Genomic DNA, 16,990 nt, shown 5'->3' with positions numbered 1-16,990 from the left:
CAGCAGACACAAACATTGCCCCATAAAGTGGGTTTGTGCTCTATGATATTTTAATTGAAATGAAATATTCCTCTGAGACTGCATTTTGCCTGGCTGGTAGGAAATTCAGTCCGGTCCTTATTGGGCTCTCTTCAGCTCCCCAGAGTCAAACAAAATTTCAAAATATTTACGGAAACAAGAGAGGGGCTTCCACTCTTCAGCAAGGTGAGGCACCTGTGGTCGGTGCCCAGGCGGAACCCAGTGCTCAGGGCAGCATGGCCTTCATTCCCAGAGGCCCTGCTGCTGGCACCTGCTGCTTTGGGCTCCTCAGCCCTTTGGAGGAACTCCTCCTCATTTGAAGGAATCTTCTCTCTGTGTCTTCCTTACAGAAACCCACCAAGGATCTCTGGGAAACAGTAGCCAGAAGGGCATGTTATCTGCCAGCAACATGAACTTCACAACTTTTGTGGGGGGAGGGGGTGTTACCAAGAGGCTGGAGACCTGCTTGGAGTGGGGGCAGGGAAAAGACAGAGCCCAAAACACAAATGAATATTGCCATAAGTGGTCCTATATTTCTACTACTATTAATAAATGACAGCCGGCCGGCATGGCTCAATGGTTGAGCATCGACCTATGGACCAGGAGGTCACGGTTCGATTCCCGGTCAAGGGCACATGCCCGGGTTGGGTTGTGGGCTCGATCCCCAGTTTTGGGTGTGCAGGAGGCAGCCGATCAATGATTCTCTCTTTCTCTCCCCCTCCTTTCTTCTCTGAAATCAATACAAATATATTTAAAAATAAATAAATAAATGGCAAACGTTACTGAGCTCATACAGATGATCAAATTTAATTCTCAAAACTTTGCCATGTTTTAAAGACAGACAACTGAGGCTTAGAGAGTTTGAGTAACTTTCCCAGGGACAACAGAGCCGGCATTAGAACCCAAAGCAAATCCAAAGTCCAACCCCTATGTTATATTTTTTCTCCTGAGAGGTACTGGTAATATTTTTTTTTAATTTAAAACTTTTTTCCAAAAAATAAAAAATATGTATTTTTCAATTATACTTCAATTAGTGATTAGACAGTAATATACACTAAGTGGCCAGATTATTATGGTCTCTGAACACATAACAATCTGGTCACGCAGTGTATATCCTATATAATAAAAGGCTATTATGCAAATTGTCCCCTCGACCAGGAGTTCGGCCAGCAGGCAGGCTGGCCAACTGCCCATGTCCCCTCCCCCTGGCCAGGCTGGCCGGACCCCACCCATGCACGAATTCATGCACCGGGCTTCTAATATATATATATGCCGCGTGGCCAGATTATTATGCGTTCAGAGATCATAATAATCTGGCCACTCAGTGTGTCTTATGAAGTGATCACCCAATAAGTGTAGGGGTACTGGTAATATTTGGAGTACAGTGAGCTGCCAGGATAGGTTAGCTGCAGCGAGAGCTCCCAGATAGCTCAGTGAATTCGTCCATGGAACACCATGGCTCCGAGTTCTCCATCTGGTTGTCAGAGTGCATTTGCCAAGACTCAAGAACAACAGTGCTGCTCTGGGTGTAACTAATGTTTAGACAATAACTGGTCAGCATGTTCAGCTGCTTCTTGAGGTCACTTCTGGGGTATGAAAATAGGACCCTGTACTGGCATAAACAGGATGTTTGTTTTCTCTATGCTTGGTCAGGAGGCCATTATCTCGGCCATCTAGAAGTTATACCAAATTGCTCAGGTGCAGGTTCTAAAGGAGGGTGGGATATAACCCAGCCTAGTTTTGTGTTCTTTTTTGCTGTTGTTAATCCTCACCCGAGGATATTTTTCCATTGATATTTAGAGAGTGGAGGGGGAGGGTGGAGAGACAGAGAGAGAAACATCTGTATGAGAGAGACACATCAATTGGTTACCTCCAGCAGGCTCCCCGACCAGGGCTGGGGATGGAGCCTGCAATCGAGGTAGGTGCCCTTGATGGGAATCGAACCCTGGGACCCTTCAGTCCGCAGGCCAATGCTTTATCCACTGAGCCAAACTGGCTAGGGCTAGTTTTGTGTGCTTTAAAATAGAAAATTGATGGATCTGAAATCCATTTCTGCTCAATATGATTCTTGAGGTAGTATTTTAGTCAAGTCCTAAAAGAACATTTAAAGTCTTAGATCAATGTTTAAATTGTATAGCTTGGCTCATAAATGATTCCTATTTAGGGAATCAAAAGCTAACACAGCCAGTGAATCAATACACATAACATAGTCATTATGGCCCTGCTCCCTGCCCCGCACTCCCCCGCCCCTGACAGCTAGGCGCGATGGGTGATTCAAAAACCGGCTGGGCTCTTTACTCAAGATGTTCACAATATACTTCAGGGGCTTTCAAATGTTTTATGCATCAGAATTTTCCCTGAAACTTGTGAAAAATGGAGCTGCCTGGGCCCCACTCCAGACCCACTGTCTTAGTTTGTTCAGGCTACAACAAGATACCACAGACTGGGTAGCTTAACAACAACCGAAGTTTATTTCTCACGGTTCTGGAGTCTGGGGAGCCCAAGATCAAGGCGCTGACATGGTCTCCTGGTGAGGGGCCTCTTCTTGATTAATAGCTGGCACCTTCTTGTTTTCTTACATGGTGGAAGGTTCTAGGGAGCTCTCTGGAGCCTCTTTTATAAGGTACTAATCCACCATCGTGATCTTTGTACCCCTGAAGGGCCCACCTCCCATATCATTACCTTTGGGAGTTAAGGTTTCAACATATGAATTTGGGGAGGACACATTCAGACCATAGCACCCACTGAGTCAAAATCATGGGGTGTGGGGCCCACTCATGTTTATATTTGACAATGTCTTTAGATAGTTTTGCTACTCATCAAGGTTTTCAAGTCAGCCATGTGGCTGATGGTGTTACAGTAATATAAACCACCACTATACTGTTTTCTCTATTGTATTCTATATATGTCTATACAGCATCTAAGGAAATATGTATAGGGGATATATAGGTATATACGTGTGTATCTAGAGACCTACTGGCCTCTTATTTGCATGTATGGTATTGAAATGTGCCTGTAGATAAATATACATCTATTATTTTATTTTTTTCTAATAAATCTTTATTGTTCAGACCATCACAATTGTTCCTCTTTTTTCCCCCCATAGCTCCCCTCAACCCGGTTCCCACCCCACCCTCTGCCTTTACCCGCCCCCCACTGTCTTCATCCATAGGTGTATGATTTTTGTCCAGTCTCCTCCCGAACCCCCCACACCCCTTTCCCCCTGAAAATTGTCAGTCCACTCCCTTTCTATGCCCCTGATTCTATTATATTCACCAGTTTATTCTGTTCATCAGATTTTTTTTTAAAATATATTTTATTGATATTTTACAGAGAGGAAGAGAGAGGGATAGAGAGCTAGAAACATCGATGAGAGAGAAACATCGATCAGCTGCCTCCTGCACACCTCCCACTGGGGATGTGCCTGCAACCAAGGTACATGCCCTGGACCGGAATCGAACCCGGGACCCTTCGGTCCGCAGGCCGACGCTCTATCCACTGAGCCAAACCGGTCTTGGCTGTTCATCAGATTTTTAACTCACTTGATTTTTAGATTCACTTCTTGATAGATATGTATTTGTTGTTTATAATTTTTATCTTTACCTTTTTCTTCTTCCTCTTCTTAAAGAATACCTTTCAGCATTTCATATAATACTGGTTTGGTGGTGATGAACTCCTTTAGCTTTTTCTTATCTGTGAAGCTCTTTATCTGACCTTCAATTCTGAACAATAGCTTTGCTGGGTAGAGTAATCCTGGTTGTAGGTTCTTGCTATTCATCACTTTGAATATTTCTTGCCACTCCCGTCTGGCTTGCATAGTTTCTGTTGAGAAATCAGTTGACAGTCGTATGGGCACTCCCTTGTAGGTAACTAACTGTTTTTCTCTTGCTGCTTTTAATATTCTCTCTTTGTCTTTTGCTCTTGGCATTTTAATTATGATGTGTCTTGGTGTGGTCCTCTTTGGATTCCTTTTGTTTGGGGTTCTGTGTGCTTCCTGGACTTGTAAGTCCATTTCTTTCACCAGGTGGGGGAAGTTTTTGGTCATTATTTCTTCAAATAGGTTTTCAGTATCTTGCTCTCTCTCTTCTTCTGGCACCCCCATAATTCTGATGTTGGTATGCTTGAAGTTGTCCCAGAGGCTCCTTACACTATCTTCATATTTTTTTATTCTTTTTTTTTTTTTTTTTGCTTTTCCGGTTGAGTGTTTTTTGCTTCTTTGTATTTCAAATCTTTGACTTGATTCTTGCGGTCCTCTAGTCTGCTGTTGGGTCTCTGTATAATATTTTTTATTTCAGTCAGTTTATGCTTAATTTCTAGTTGGTCCTTTTTCATATCCTCTAGGGTCTCACTAAATTTATTGGTCTTTTCTAGGAAATTCTTGAAAAACCTTATAACCATGGTTTTGAACTCTATATCTAGTCGTATGCTTTCCTCCATTTCTTTCATTTGTGATCTGTTTCTTTGCCTCCACATTTTCGTTGCTTCCCTGAGTTGGTAGAGTAGCTTTGTGTGCTAGGTATCCTATAGGGCCCAATGGCTCAGCCTCCCCTGTTACCTGAGGTGGAAAATCGTGGTGCACCCCTTTGTGGGCTGTGTGCACAGTCTTGTAGTTAAGCCTTGATTGTTCTTGGTTTTACCGGGAGGAATTGACCTCCAGGCCAATTGGCTGTGAGGATCAGCTGTGTTTATGATGGGAGAACTTCTGTGCTGGAGACACCCTTATGAGACAAGACTTGCAAAAGCCTCTGTGCTCAGCTTGGATAAGGCAGAGTCTCAGGGTGGAGCAGACAGCAATGGCTTCCCATCAGCCCTGCCCTAAGAGGCCTTGGGTCTCAGTGTCCCGCGGTAATCGCTGCAAGCACCTCTGAGAGATAGCCGCCCTCAAGTTTTGCCTGCTGCCAGACAGTCCAGTTTCTCCCCGAATGAGTCTGGGTCCCCAGAGTCTTGCCCGGAACTGGAGTTCAGAGCAGTCGGGAGCTTTTGTCTCCCTCCCTCTTGAGAAAGCCAGCCGCATACTCAGTTGCCAGCCCTCTCCGTGCGCGCCTCCATACCTCTGCTTTCCATAGTTCCTCTGAGTCTCAGTGTGCTTTTCTCTTTCCTGACAGTCCAGTTTCTCCCCGTATGAGTCTGGGTCCCCAGAGTCTCGCCCGGAACTGGAGTTCAGCGCAGTTGGGAGCTTTTGTCTCCCTCCCGATTGAGAAGACCAGCCATGTACTCAGTTGCCAGCCCTCTCCACGCGTGCGCCTCCGTACCTCTGCCTCCTGCAGCTCCTCTGAGTCTCAGTGTGCTTTTCTCTTTCCTTCTAGTTGTAGAATTTCCACTCAGCCAGCCTCCTGTGGTTCTGGATGATGTCCCTTTTGTCTTTTAGTTTTGGCTCTGAAATTGTTGTGCGAGGCAGCAGTTTAGGTGTTTACCTATGCCGCCATCTTGGTTTCTCCTCTACATCTATTATTTTAAATCATAGTAAACATTTATTGAGCATCCTATATAATAAAACCCTAATATGCAAATTGACCAAATGGTCGAATGACCAGTTGCTATGATGCGCACTGACCACAAGGGGGCAGACTCTCAATGCAGGAGCTGCCCCCTGGTGGTCATTGCACTCCCACAGAGGGAGTACTGCTCAGCCAGAAGCCGGGCTCATGGCTGGTGAGCGCAGCGGCAGTGGTAGGAGCCTCTCCTATCTCTGCTGTAGGCGGGCAGTAAGGAGCGAGGGGTCCCGGACTGCGAGAACCCTGGACTGCGAGAGGGGCTGTCTGACTGCCTGGGGCTTGGGCCTAAGCTGGCAGGTGGACATCCCCTGAGGGGTTCCGGACTGTGAGAGGGCGAAGGCCGGGCTGAGGGACCCATCCCCAGTGCAAAAATCTTGTGCACCGGGCCTCTAGTCTATATATATCAGGCACTGTTAATTCATTCAACAAATATTTGTTATGAGCCTACTATGGGCCATCAGAAAATGAAAGAGACAAAAAAGCCCCTATCTCCAGGGAACTTATATTTTAGTAGAAGAACACCAACCATAAACAAAATTAAATAAGACAATTATATGATGACAAGCGCCATGGCAAGAAGTAAACTGGGGAGGGCATTCGGACTGCCAGTAGCGTCACAGTTTAGAACAGGGTGGTCGGGGAAGACTTGAGGGAGGGCAGGGAGTGAGCCCTATTGGAACAGAGTTGTCCAGGTTTGGGGAATGGAAAATGTGAAGCCCTGACCTACAGAAGTGTATTCCAGTGGCTTCAGGAAACAGCAAGGAAGCCAGGGGCTGGGATGAAATAAAAGATGCAGCCCTGGCAAGTTTGGCTCAGTGGATAGAGTGTCGGCCTGTAGACTGAAGGTTCCCAGGTTCAATTCCGGCCAAGGGCACATGCCCGGGTTGTGGGCTCGATCCCCAGTAGGGGACGTGCAGGAAGAAGCCGATCAATGATTCCCTCTCATCGTTGATGGTTCTACCTCTCTCTCCCTCTCCCTTCCTCTCTGAAATCAATAAAAATATATTAAAAAAAAAAAAAAAGAAGCAGTCGGAGTAATCTGACCACTGCAGCAAGACTCTTACTAGGGTGTACTGGTAAGCAGGGACTGTACTCACAATGACATTTTCCCCTGATGTGTAGTAAAGCTCCGGAAAGCTGCCTTTGCCAACAAAAAAGATATTCTGCATAGGATAATGAATAGTATTTATTGTGTCGTTTGTTTCAAAGCACTTTTATGTAAATCCTCAAAAACTCCATTCTAAGGCTGATAGTGGAGGTTATTACTAGCCCCATGTGAGGGTTCAGAACGAACCTGAGATCTAGAGAGGATAAGAGATGTGGGAAGGATGAACTCTGCTAGAGCAGACTTGGTATTTCATGACTTCCTCCTCTCGATTGTGTGGCCGGATGTGTCAGGACTGGTCCTCAATCCAGGAAACCGAAGTATGCTGTGCACGTAGGCACATGCACACGCACATGAGTCACACTTGGGTTACTATGTACAGTGATCTAATAAAAGAATTGGAACTGATTATTCAAACCTTCAGGCCTCTTGATTCCTCTCCTCTCTCTCCCTTCTCTGTCTCTCCACTTGATCATTTTATTTCTAAATAATAATTTTCACTGAAGGATGGGCTAGGGAAATAAAAAGCAAATGAAAGTCACATTAGTAGTGTGGAGAATAATTTTAATAAAAGCCACCGCAGAGAATGCAGTTGTAATTAGCACTGAAATGAAATTCTGATTGCTGCTGGATTTCAGCTTGCTTCCCTTTCCTGATCCTTTGTTCCTGTAGAAAACAGAGTTCGATTATGCAAAGCACCTAGCGAGATGGAGCGCCTTTTGTCTTGCTAAAGAAGCCATGTGGGTACCTAAAGGCTGTGATCAGGGCCCGGGCCAGCTAACAGCATTTAATGCGCTTGCCTGTTTCAGTTTGCAGCGACGACCTTACCCACAAATTCAAAGGTTTTACCGTGATGAACGAAGCAGAGAGATATGAAGCTCTCAGACACTGTCGCTACGTAGACGAAGTCATCCGAGATGCTCCATGGACACTCACACCAGAGTTTTTGGAAAAACACAAGGTACTTACTCTTCCCTGTTCTCTAAGTAGCAGAATTAAGGAGTCTGGCTCTGCAGCCAATACCCAGAAAGCCCAAAGACTCTACCAATTCCTAAAAGAGGTAACTTCAGCCCTGGCCGGTTTGGCTCAGTGGATAGAGCATCGGCCTGGGACTGGGGGGTCCCGGGTTCGATTCCGGTCAAGGGCATGTACTTTGGCTGCGGGCACATCCCCAGTAGGGGGTGTGCAGGAGGCAGCTGATCGATGTTTCTCTTTCATTGATGATTCTGTCTATTCCTCTCCCTTCCTCTCTGTAAAAAATCAATAAAATATATTTTAAAAATAAAAAATAAATAAAAGAGGTAACTTAAGGAACAGCCATTTGGTGTCACTTGATGTAGCCCCTCTCTCCTGCCCGATCCTGGGGACTGATACCCTCTCACTTCTTCAGTGTGGGCTCTGGAGCTAGACCCCAAAAGGTCCAATTATAGCCTCTATCCCTCCCTAACCTTGAGCGAAATATTGAACTCACCTAAACTATAAAATGGGGTGATATTAGTGCTTTCCTCCTGGGGCTGTTTTGAGGATCTAATGAGCTCATCTAAGTGAAACCCTTAGAACAGTGGTTGGCTCATAGCAAGAGCTCCAAAAATGTCATTATTATCACCATCACCACTGTCATTATTTGTGCTTATAGATTCACAGGCAGCATTTTTCATGGAACAAATGAACACACATCTTATCCAGAAGGGCAGGGGTCAGCCTTTAAGGAAAGAACTTTATATCTATGATTTTGTGACCCTGAGACTCCTACTGATAAAAGATTTGTATTAGTTGAAAACATGAAAAATTCGTTTGATTTGCATCAAATTATGTGCTTTGTATCTCCCTACCAGACCCACATTAGGAGCTATTCTTTCCTTTTATAAGCAGCACAAAAAAAATAAGATTAAGCAGTTCTAAGAGTTTTCTTGTCTATTTTTAAATTCACCATGCAGAAGAGAATAGAGAACACTGATAAATGTGCATCGGTAATAGCAGAGGAGACAATTTCCCAGCAAGAATAAAAAGAAAAAGGAAGAACTACAATATAATTTACTTCCAGCAATCACTGACACATTTTTACTAAGCATCTATTGTATATTCAACTTGTGCTGGGCATTATGGAAGTACTCATGATGGTGATGATGGCTGCCACTTCCTGAGTATTCACTATGTGCCCAGCCCTGTGCTAAGTGCTTTGCTCTTACACAAATTGTATTCGATTTCATGGCTACTCTGCGAAGTTGTTGTTGTTTTTATTATTATATATTGGACAGGAGGAGGAACTAAGTTTGAGTACTAAGAATAGAATTATAATAACTAACATTGAGTACTGTATGCCAGTTATTATTTTTAAACACTTAAACATAATTATATCATTTAATTCAGTGATTCTCAAGTGGGGGCGAGTTGGCCCCCAAGGGACATTTGGCAATGTATGGAAACATTTTTGGCTATCCCAACCAGAGGGTTGCTACTGGCATCTAGTGGGTAAATGCTAGGGGTGCTGCTAAGCATCCTACAATGCACAGGACAGACACCCCACCAAAAGAATGATTAGGGCAAAATGTCACTGGTACTGAGGTTGAGAAACCCGGATTTAATCTTTACCGCCAATTTATAAGTTATGTAGCTAGTAAGTGGTGGGGCAAGAATCATATCCATGCAAATTAAACTGCTATGCCAAACTACCTCTCAAGGTGGAGTGTAGGTATGTTATAAAGGGCTCTGAAAGGTAGGTAAGGAGGTTCTACTTGATGAAGGAGGAAACAGAACTAGTAAAGTCAGCAGGCACAAGGATGACAAAGAGAAAATTCTGTTTAAGGAAGATCCCCCATGTGACAGAGGAATGACTTGGACAGGAGCCTGTAGTGAGGAAGGTCAGGTACAAATTGATATCAATAATCAGGTGACCAGACCCTGGATTAGTGTAGTAGCAACAGAGAGGAAGTGAGGCCACTTCCAAGGTGTTTGGGGCCTAGGTGAACAGGGAAAATGGAGGTGCCATTGGAAGGGGGCACCAGTTTTCAGGATGAATGAAATTCCAGATAGATGGATTTTAAAGAGATAGCGAGGGGTAGTAAAAGAGAAAAGGCTGACTTTGGGCAAATCGGATAAGTTTTCCAGATTCAGCAGCCTTATGTCCCAACTGAAATAATAATATGCCTCCTACTTACCTCACAGTGTGGTTATGAAAAATCAAATGAGAAAAGAGACTAAATCCATTCATCAGACTAAATTCATTTCCATAGTACTGTGTAAGATGGCACTTAAGTGTGAGTGCCTATTGCCATCAATGGGACAGGAAATGGAGACTTGGGTTCCTCATCATAGCAGTGGTGACTCAAATGTGAAGAATGAATGAGTTCTCCGAAGGACACAGTTTAGAGGCAGAAAAACAGGAGGCCAAGAAAACCTACTGTCAGAGGTAGGAGAAAGGGGCACTAGCGAAGGAGAGAAACCAATCTAGTTCCCAATATCTCACAGACATGGAGACGGCTGGAAATACCTTTCGGTCAAGGATTCCAAGCCACAGTATAAACTGCTTATTTCAACTGCTTTATTACAGCTGCTTTATTTCAAAAAGGCCTTTTCAAATTGCAGACATGCACATCCACCCCAGTGGTGACGTCACTCTTCTCTCTCTAACAGATTGACTTTGTGGCCCATGATGACATTCCGTACTCATCTGCTGGCTCAGATGATGTTTACAAGCACATAAAGGAAGCAGGTGAGGAGTTCTGGGCTCCCGTGTCTACTGTGGCACAATAATCCGGTTTAGTGTGTCATCGGCATAGGCCTCCAGTATAGACACACAAGTTGGAATTTCAGAGGTCTCCCAAGTAGCCTTTACAAGCCTCTGTTCACATGTGCTAAATGGTGCAGACACCAATTAGGTATTTATATAGGAATTAACCTGAGCCCCAAAGTACTCAACTTCCGGTTTAAGGCCTCATCAGACTAAAACTCACAGGATCCGATGGTGTAAAGGGCAATCATTTTCCTCATTCACGATGAAGTCCTCACAATGAAATTATGTTATCCTCCCAAGAAAGTTCCTTCCAGAAGACGACAGATAACTGGCTAATTAACCATCTGGACTCCTTGTCTGCAAAGTCAGTCCTGCCGTATATCATCTTGTCACATGACAATAATATCCTCAGAGTACCACATGCAGAGGACAGAAAGCATGGATAAGTTTTGTAGAACCCAGTAAAATATAGGATGTCTCAAAAAAGTTGTATGCACACACTTTGAATAATTATAAAAGCAGTGCTTATTAAATACATTTGATTTTTAAAACCGAGCTAGCAGCTGTTAAAGTGTGGATACATTTTGGGGGACACCCTGTATTTTCTAGCCAAACCTGTCAAGTGTTTTGTGGAGGGCAGACACAGTGCCTGAGCTTTGAAAGTTGTCCCATTTGTCACTGAGCCTTTCTGTTAAGGTCAGAGACTCTGGTCAACTCAAGGGAGTTATTGGGGGGATGGGGAGATGGGTTTCCTTCTACTGCAGACACCCTGGAGTTAATTCCTTCATCAACTTCTCTCTTCCTACTGCTATGCTATCAGGGGTGGGCAAACTTTTTGACTCGAGGGCCACAATGGGTTCTTAAACTGGACCGGAGGGCCGGAACAAAAGCATGGAAGGAGTGTTTGTGTGAACTAATATAAATTCAAAGTAAAGGAGCGGAGGGGAGAGCAAGAGAACCCTCCGCTCTTTCGGCTCCGTGGGCCGGTTAGAACAGCTGAACGGGCCGGATCCAGCCCGCGGGCCGTAGTTTGCCCACGGCTGTACTAGATCATTGTTGCATCCAATTTGTTTGCTTTTCATGGATATCTTGGCTCTCAGTCCCTCACACACTCCTTTATTGAAGGAGATGCTGACCACAGAATTACCGGCATACGTCGGAGATATTTCAGTTTTGGTTCCAGACCAAGGCAATAAAGTGCCTACAATACTCTAAACCATCATAGTCTCACAGCCCAGCAGAATCTCAGTGAGAGACATGAGGGCTGGCCATTTGACTTGTTTCAAAAATTACTGTGATCTGAATGAAAGATCTTTCAAATTATATCTATGAATTTGCATTTTTCTTGTCTAATTACAACAGGCAAGAGAATATAAATCACAAGTTGTAGGTGTTCTTCTGGGCAAGTGGAGAATGGAAAATAGTCTCTGCCGTATGCTCACTATCCAGTCCTTGTCATTTTTCTGAGCTGAGGTTTTTAGTCAGTGTCACAGACTTGTAGATAATCTCCCAAGAATTAAAAGTCTGCTGGGATTTTTAAACTCCCCTGCCTCCCCAGATTATATCCATTTGGATTACTTAAAAAGACAGATGGAGAAAAGGCAATTACTTCTATCCTCTTACAGGGTCAGATGGCTTTTCTGACCCTAAAAAATAGAGCTATCTGAGATGGAGGGGGTAGTATAGTCATCTGCATTATTCAGCTTCCCCACCTCCTGTCCTTCATCAGACCACCTTCCATAAACCTCCCGTCAGCCTATGGCTGTATGAGAATCTAGGAACAGAGAAGAGTAAGGAAGAGGTGGGCTGGAATTGGTTATTTTAGCTGAAGGTAGGTGCAGAGGTAGATGTTTAATGTCTTGGTTTATTTTCTGCTGTTTTACTTTCTATCATACATCTCATCTATAGACAGGTGCTATAGGGGCATCCCTGTATACCGTCCTACGTGCATTAAGTCATTATCTGGCATGATGCCGATGCTCTTGTGAATTGCCAGGTGCTTTACTTAAGGATTTCAAGAAGTCTAATACACCCCACATTACACTGCAGCTATCTCCATGGCTGACATTTGCCATCAGGGCCACCTTCCCTGTTCCTGGGGGCCATTGGCACTGAACCCGTGTTGGTCCCACCATCCCCACATTGGCATGGGGCCTCTGTGAGAACATTTCCTCCCAAAGTTCTTGGAGGTAAACAGGGTCCCAGCTCCTCTGCTCTGGGCTTTCTCGGGGGTCTCTTCCCTGCCCCTGAGAACCACCAGGTTGTTAGAAACTGCAGGTCTATAGGCCTCACCTAGAGTATTAAGAATCTAGACCGGGGATTCTGGTTCATCTAGGGTTACCCCAGGATTCATTGAATCAACATTTCTCAGGGTGACAGTTCCAGGGTTGTGAACCTGAGTGGGGGGCGAGGGACAGGTCCCGCTCACATTCTCTGGCTTTGCTGCCTGCCTCCTCATCCCTCTCTGGGCTCTTTCCCTCAGCACCAGGAGGGGTGTTTCTTCTTCCTGGAGACAGGAAACTGCCCCCTTTCAATTTCATGTCTTCCCCACTCTTGGGCTTATGGTAAAACATTCTGGACCTGAGTCCACTCTGCCTTTGGTCTTAACAATTAAAGGGACACTTCTGGAATTTAGAAAACCCTTTTTGTACTCCTCAAAGCCTGGCCCTTTCCGGTGAAGGCCTTACCTTTCATACGTATTCTTTTTGCAAAGAGCTTTCACAAGAGCCTGTTTTAGAGGCGAAATGCAGTCTCCTGGATTCATAGCTCCACCTACCTTCTCTGGAGGTGGGGAAGCTCCAGGTCACCCCCAGCGAGGCTGGGGGTCAGTTCTGTCCCTGCTCTTAGAAAGGGCTCCCTCAGTGGTCAGGAGCATTGGGTAAGAATGGGAGGCCTGATCTTGTTTGTAAGGAGTTCTAAGAAAGGAAGCCCCATACACGTCGGACTTGCAAGGAACAGGTCTGGGAGGGGGAGGAACTGACTGGGGCATCACTTACATCAGGTTAAGTCTTTGTAAGATCTGAGCTGTGAGCCAGCTGCTCCATCTCTAGCGCTGCTCTGAAGGACCTGAGAGAGACCCGTGCTTGTCCACTGGAAATGTGCCTCCAGATCCCTGCAGGATCCTTTCAAAGGGCAGGTTTGGATTCAGTGGGCCTGGTGGGACCCAAGATCCCCATTTCCAATGAGCTCCCAGGTTGTTCGAAACTGCAGGTCTATAGACCTCACCTAGAGTAGCGAGACTCCAGACCAGGGATTCTGGTTCACCCCGGATCACCCCCAGGATTAATTGAATCAACATTTCCCAGGGTGACAGTTCCTCAGCTACTGTCTAGAGTACACGGTGGTGGTGGTTTTCCTTCTGGGTGGACGACCGCTAGTGAGCTAAGAAAAGTTGCTTTCCCGATTTTAGGGAGTCAAACCTCAACTCCAGCTATTTAGGTGTAGGGACAGCTGCAATGTTTTTCTAACGCTATGCTATCCAGCACCGTATTGTTGCATGAGAAATGACTCCCCCAGTTAGTGAGTTAAAAGAGTGGAAGGTTTGGCTGGGGTGTCCCAAACGATTGTTGTCAGATGTTGGCTGGGGCTGCAGTTATCTAAAGGCCCAACTGTTGCTGGCAGCAGGTGCTGGCTGCCCACAGGGAGTTCAGTTGGGCTTGACCTTGGAGCACCTACACATGGCCCTTCTGTGTCGTATGGGCTTCTCAGAGCACGGTGACTGGGTTCTAAGAGTGTGCGTCCTAAGAGGAGGCATCCAGAGGGCTTGCCATATTGATAGAAGCCACCAACTTCTGCCCTAGCCCTGGAAGTCACTTGGTGTCATTTATACCAGCGGTCGCCAACCTTTCGGACCCCACAGACCACCAGTTGGCGACTGCTGATTTATACTACAGTCAATTTGTTATAAGCAAGTCACTAAGGCCAGCCCAGATTTCAAGGGATGGGAACTGTGCTCATGTTTCATTCACCACAATTCTCATCTCCAAATCGAATAGTCAGATGGCACTGGGAGCACAGGCATAAGCCTATGTGTGACTTTTCATATGCACAGGGACCCATTCTTGTGATTCATTGATCTGCTCTGTTGAGTCCTCACCAATGAAGACCCACAGCAGAGATCCATTTAGGGTCCAGGTAGAGGAGGCCAGCGTATTCACTGTGGGAGAAAGATGCTCAGAAATGGCCTAAGCCTCCACATTTGGTTTTTATACTTGAGGTATACTTTGAATGTCAGAAATCACGTTAAATGAAGCCAGAGGTATCAAGGGTGTGAATGAAAGTTTACAGTTCTCTGCTTATCAAAGCTACGTGTCAAAATCCTGCAGCAAAGCTGGATTAAAAGATGGGGCTTAAATGAAGTAGACTGTAAGGTCCACATCATCATCATTCGAATATTGCCTACTACTGTTGAAAGTTTCCTTCATTAACATGTGCTTTGCTGCTGCTTAAAATAGCTCCATAACCAAACGCCGCGATTCTGAAAAGCATGATAAAAAAGGTTCTCTGATCATACTCATTACTGAATATTTTTAGCAGAGCAATAATTAGGATGTGGAGGAAGCCGGGTGCCTCATTATATCAGCAGAGGGCTTGGCTTCTTTCAGAGACCTACCTCCCAACCAGCCAAAGCAAATCTCTCCCCAAAGCCAACTTTTAGTTCCTCAGCCACAGAGACCTCATCCTGTAGCTTCAAAGAAAGGGTGAGTTCATGGCACCAGTGTCTAAGTATGTGTTCAAGTCCATGAATAGCTAGAGGATCTTAACATTTCAGCAGGTAGGGTCAGAGTGAAATATCTGTCTGCTGAAAGATGGCACATACTTCTCACCAGAAGATGCTCTGAGCAAGGTGTTCTTTCAGGTCCCCTCTTCCTGCTTTGGGACAACTCAGAGTTCCCCACCCACCAAAGCACCCTGCACAGCTGGGTCACTTGAGTGCTGTTTATATCCACGCATTTAGATGTTTGCATCCTCCGCCTTCCAATTGGTTTTCTGGAGTCCACCTTTTTAGAAGGTGATAAAGGACGTTTTTGGTCTAGTTGGAACCCCAACTCTGTCCTCTGAGCCACAGAATATTAGAAACTGGATGCGTTGTCTTTAACATCAGCAGTGCCACCCTGCTGCTGATACTGTGAACATGCAGATGATCTCCAAAGAAAGCTCCAAAGGGACACCCTGGGATGGGCCAGAAGACTAGAAAATTCACTCCTCCCCCCCAACTTGATAGATTCAGAGAACACTGCATTTGGAAAGGCATTTAGAGATCAATATTCATCTAGTCACTCATTCACCAAATGTCCCTATAAGTGCCCAATTGTCACCTGGTGCTGAGACTATAGAAGAGAATGAGACACGAGCAGCTCCTTTCCTCATGTAGCTTATAGTCAAGTCGTGAAGGCAGTTATTGAACAAGTTGTTTTATAAAGACCTTGGAATATCTGAAGGAAAAGAGCAGTTAGTTGGACCTTGGTAGGGTAATAACGAACAGGAAGATCCAGTCAGGGGTTGAGAGATTTCCTTGAGGAAGTGACGCTAAAGGTGAAACCCAATGGATGACCAAGAATTAACCAGGTGGAGTGTGTTTGTGGCAGAGTAAAGAGAGGGGGGCCAGCCCTTTCAGGACACTGAAGTTCAGTGTGGCTGGACCAAGGCAGGGCCAGACTGTTGCCCAGTGCCATGGACTACAATGAGAATGGTGCCCCCTGCCCCTGTGTAGCACAGGGACTTGGCTTAGGGAGTGAAGGAGGTGGAGAGCATCTGAGATGAGACTGGAGGAAAGCACAGGGAAGAGATAATGCAAGCTGCTGCAGGTCCAGGTTAAGGATTTGAATCTAAATTCAGAGGACAGTAGCCTGGCCAGCATGGTTCAGTGGTTGAGCATCAACCTATGAACCAGCAGGTCACGGTTCGATTCCCGGTCAGGGCACATGCCCGGGTTGCAGGCTTGATCCCTAGTGTGGGGCATACAGGAGGCAGCCGATCCATGATTCTCTCTCATCATTGATGTTTCTATCTCTCCCTCTCCCTTCCTCTCTGAAATAAATAAAAACATATTAAATACAGAGGACAGTAGAAAGCCAATGAAGCGTGTTGGGTAGGCATATGACTTGCATTTTGAAAGACTGCTCTGAGCTCTTGCTATAGGGAGAGCTAACTGAGGGGACCAAAAACATGACATCGCTGAAGAGTGGTATTGAGGCTCTTGCTGTGATCTTGGCAAATGATGGCATTAGATTGGTTTAGAATTGGAGAATGGAGAAAATTGCATCAGTTGGGGAGACATTTACAACGTAGATTGGTGATTGGAAGGAAATTGGGGATAAGGAGTGAGGGAGAGGGAAGTGGCATGGATGAGCCCAAGGTCATCTTATCTAGCCACCTCGTTTCTCAGCTTTGGAGACTGAGGTTAAGTAACTTGCCTTCTTAGGCTTAAGAAACTTGCCCAAGTCTACAAACCAAGAAGCCAGCATCATGGTCCCTAGGCTCCGTCCATCATGTCATCCCATGCCTGGCGTCTCTGACTGAGTAGCCATAATCATACTGGGTAGAAAGATCTCAATGGCCAACACAGCATTTCAGTTGACACCTGTAAGCACAAACCAGATTCTTGTCTTTGATAACATTTGTGACCTCTTTTTAGCC

General features: G+C 45.3%; 1 protein-coding gene across 4 annotated transcripts in view; it reads left to right on the top strand.

Moving 5' to 3' along the window:
• PCYT1B (phosphate cytidylyltransferase 1B, choline) overlaps positions 1-16,990 on the top strand; it is a 93,747-nt gene that overhangs the window by 50,188 nt on the left and 26,569 nt on the right. For all 4 annotated transcript variants that reach the window (XM_080651936.1, XM_080651938.1, XM_080651937.1 and 1 more), the window contains 2 exons: positions 7,428-7,579; positions 10,252-10,330. In XM_080651936.1, coding sequence (XP_080508062.1) covers positions 7,428-7,579; positions 10,252-10,330 — 231 coding nt within the window. The remainder of the gene's footprint in view (positions 1-7,427; positions 7,580-10,251; positions 10,331-16,990) is intronic.

Source organism: Plecotus auritus, assembly GCF_963455305.1.
Source record: "Plecotus auritus genome assembly, chromosome: X".
NCBI lineage: Eukaryota > Metazoa > Chordata > Mammalia > Chiroptera > Vespertilionidae > Plecotus > Plecotus auritus.
Note: the sequence above shows the minus strand (reverse complement) of the source record. Positions and strands in the feature narration are given on the sequence as shown.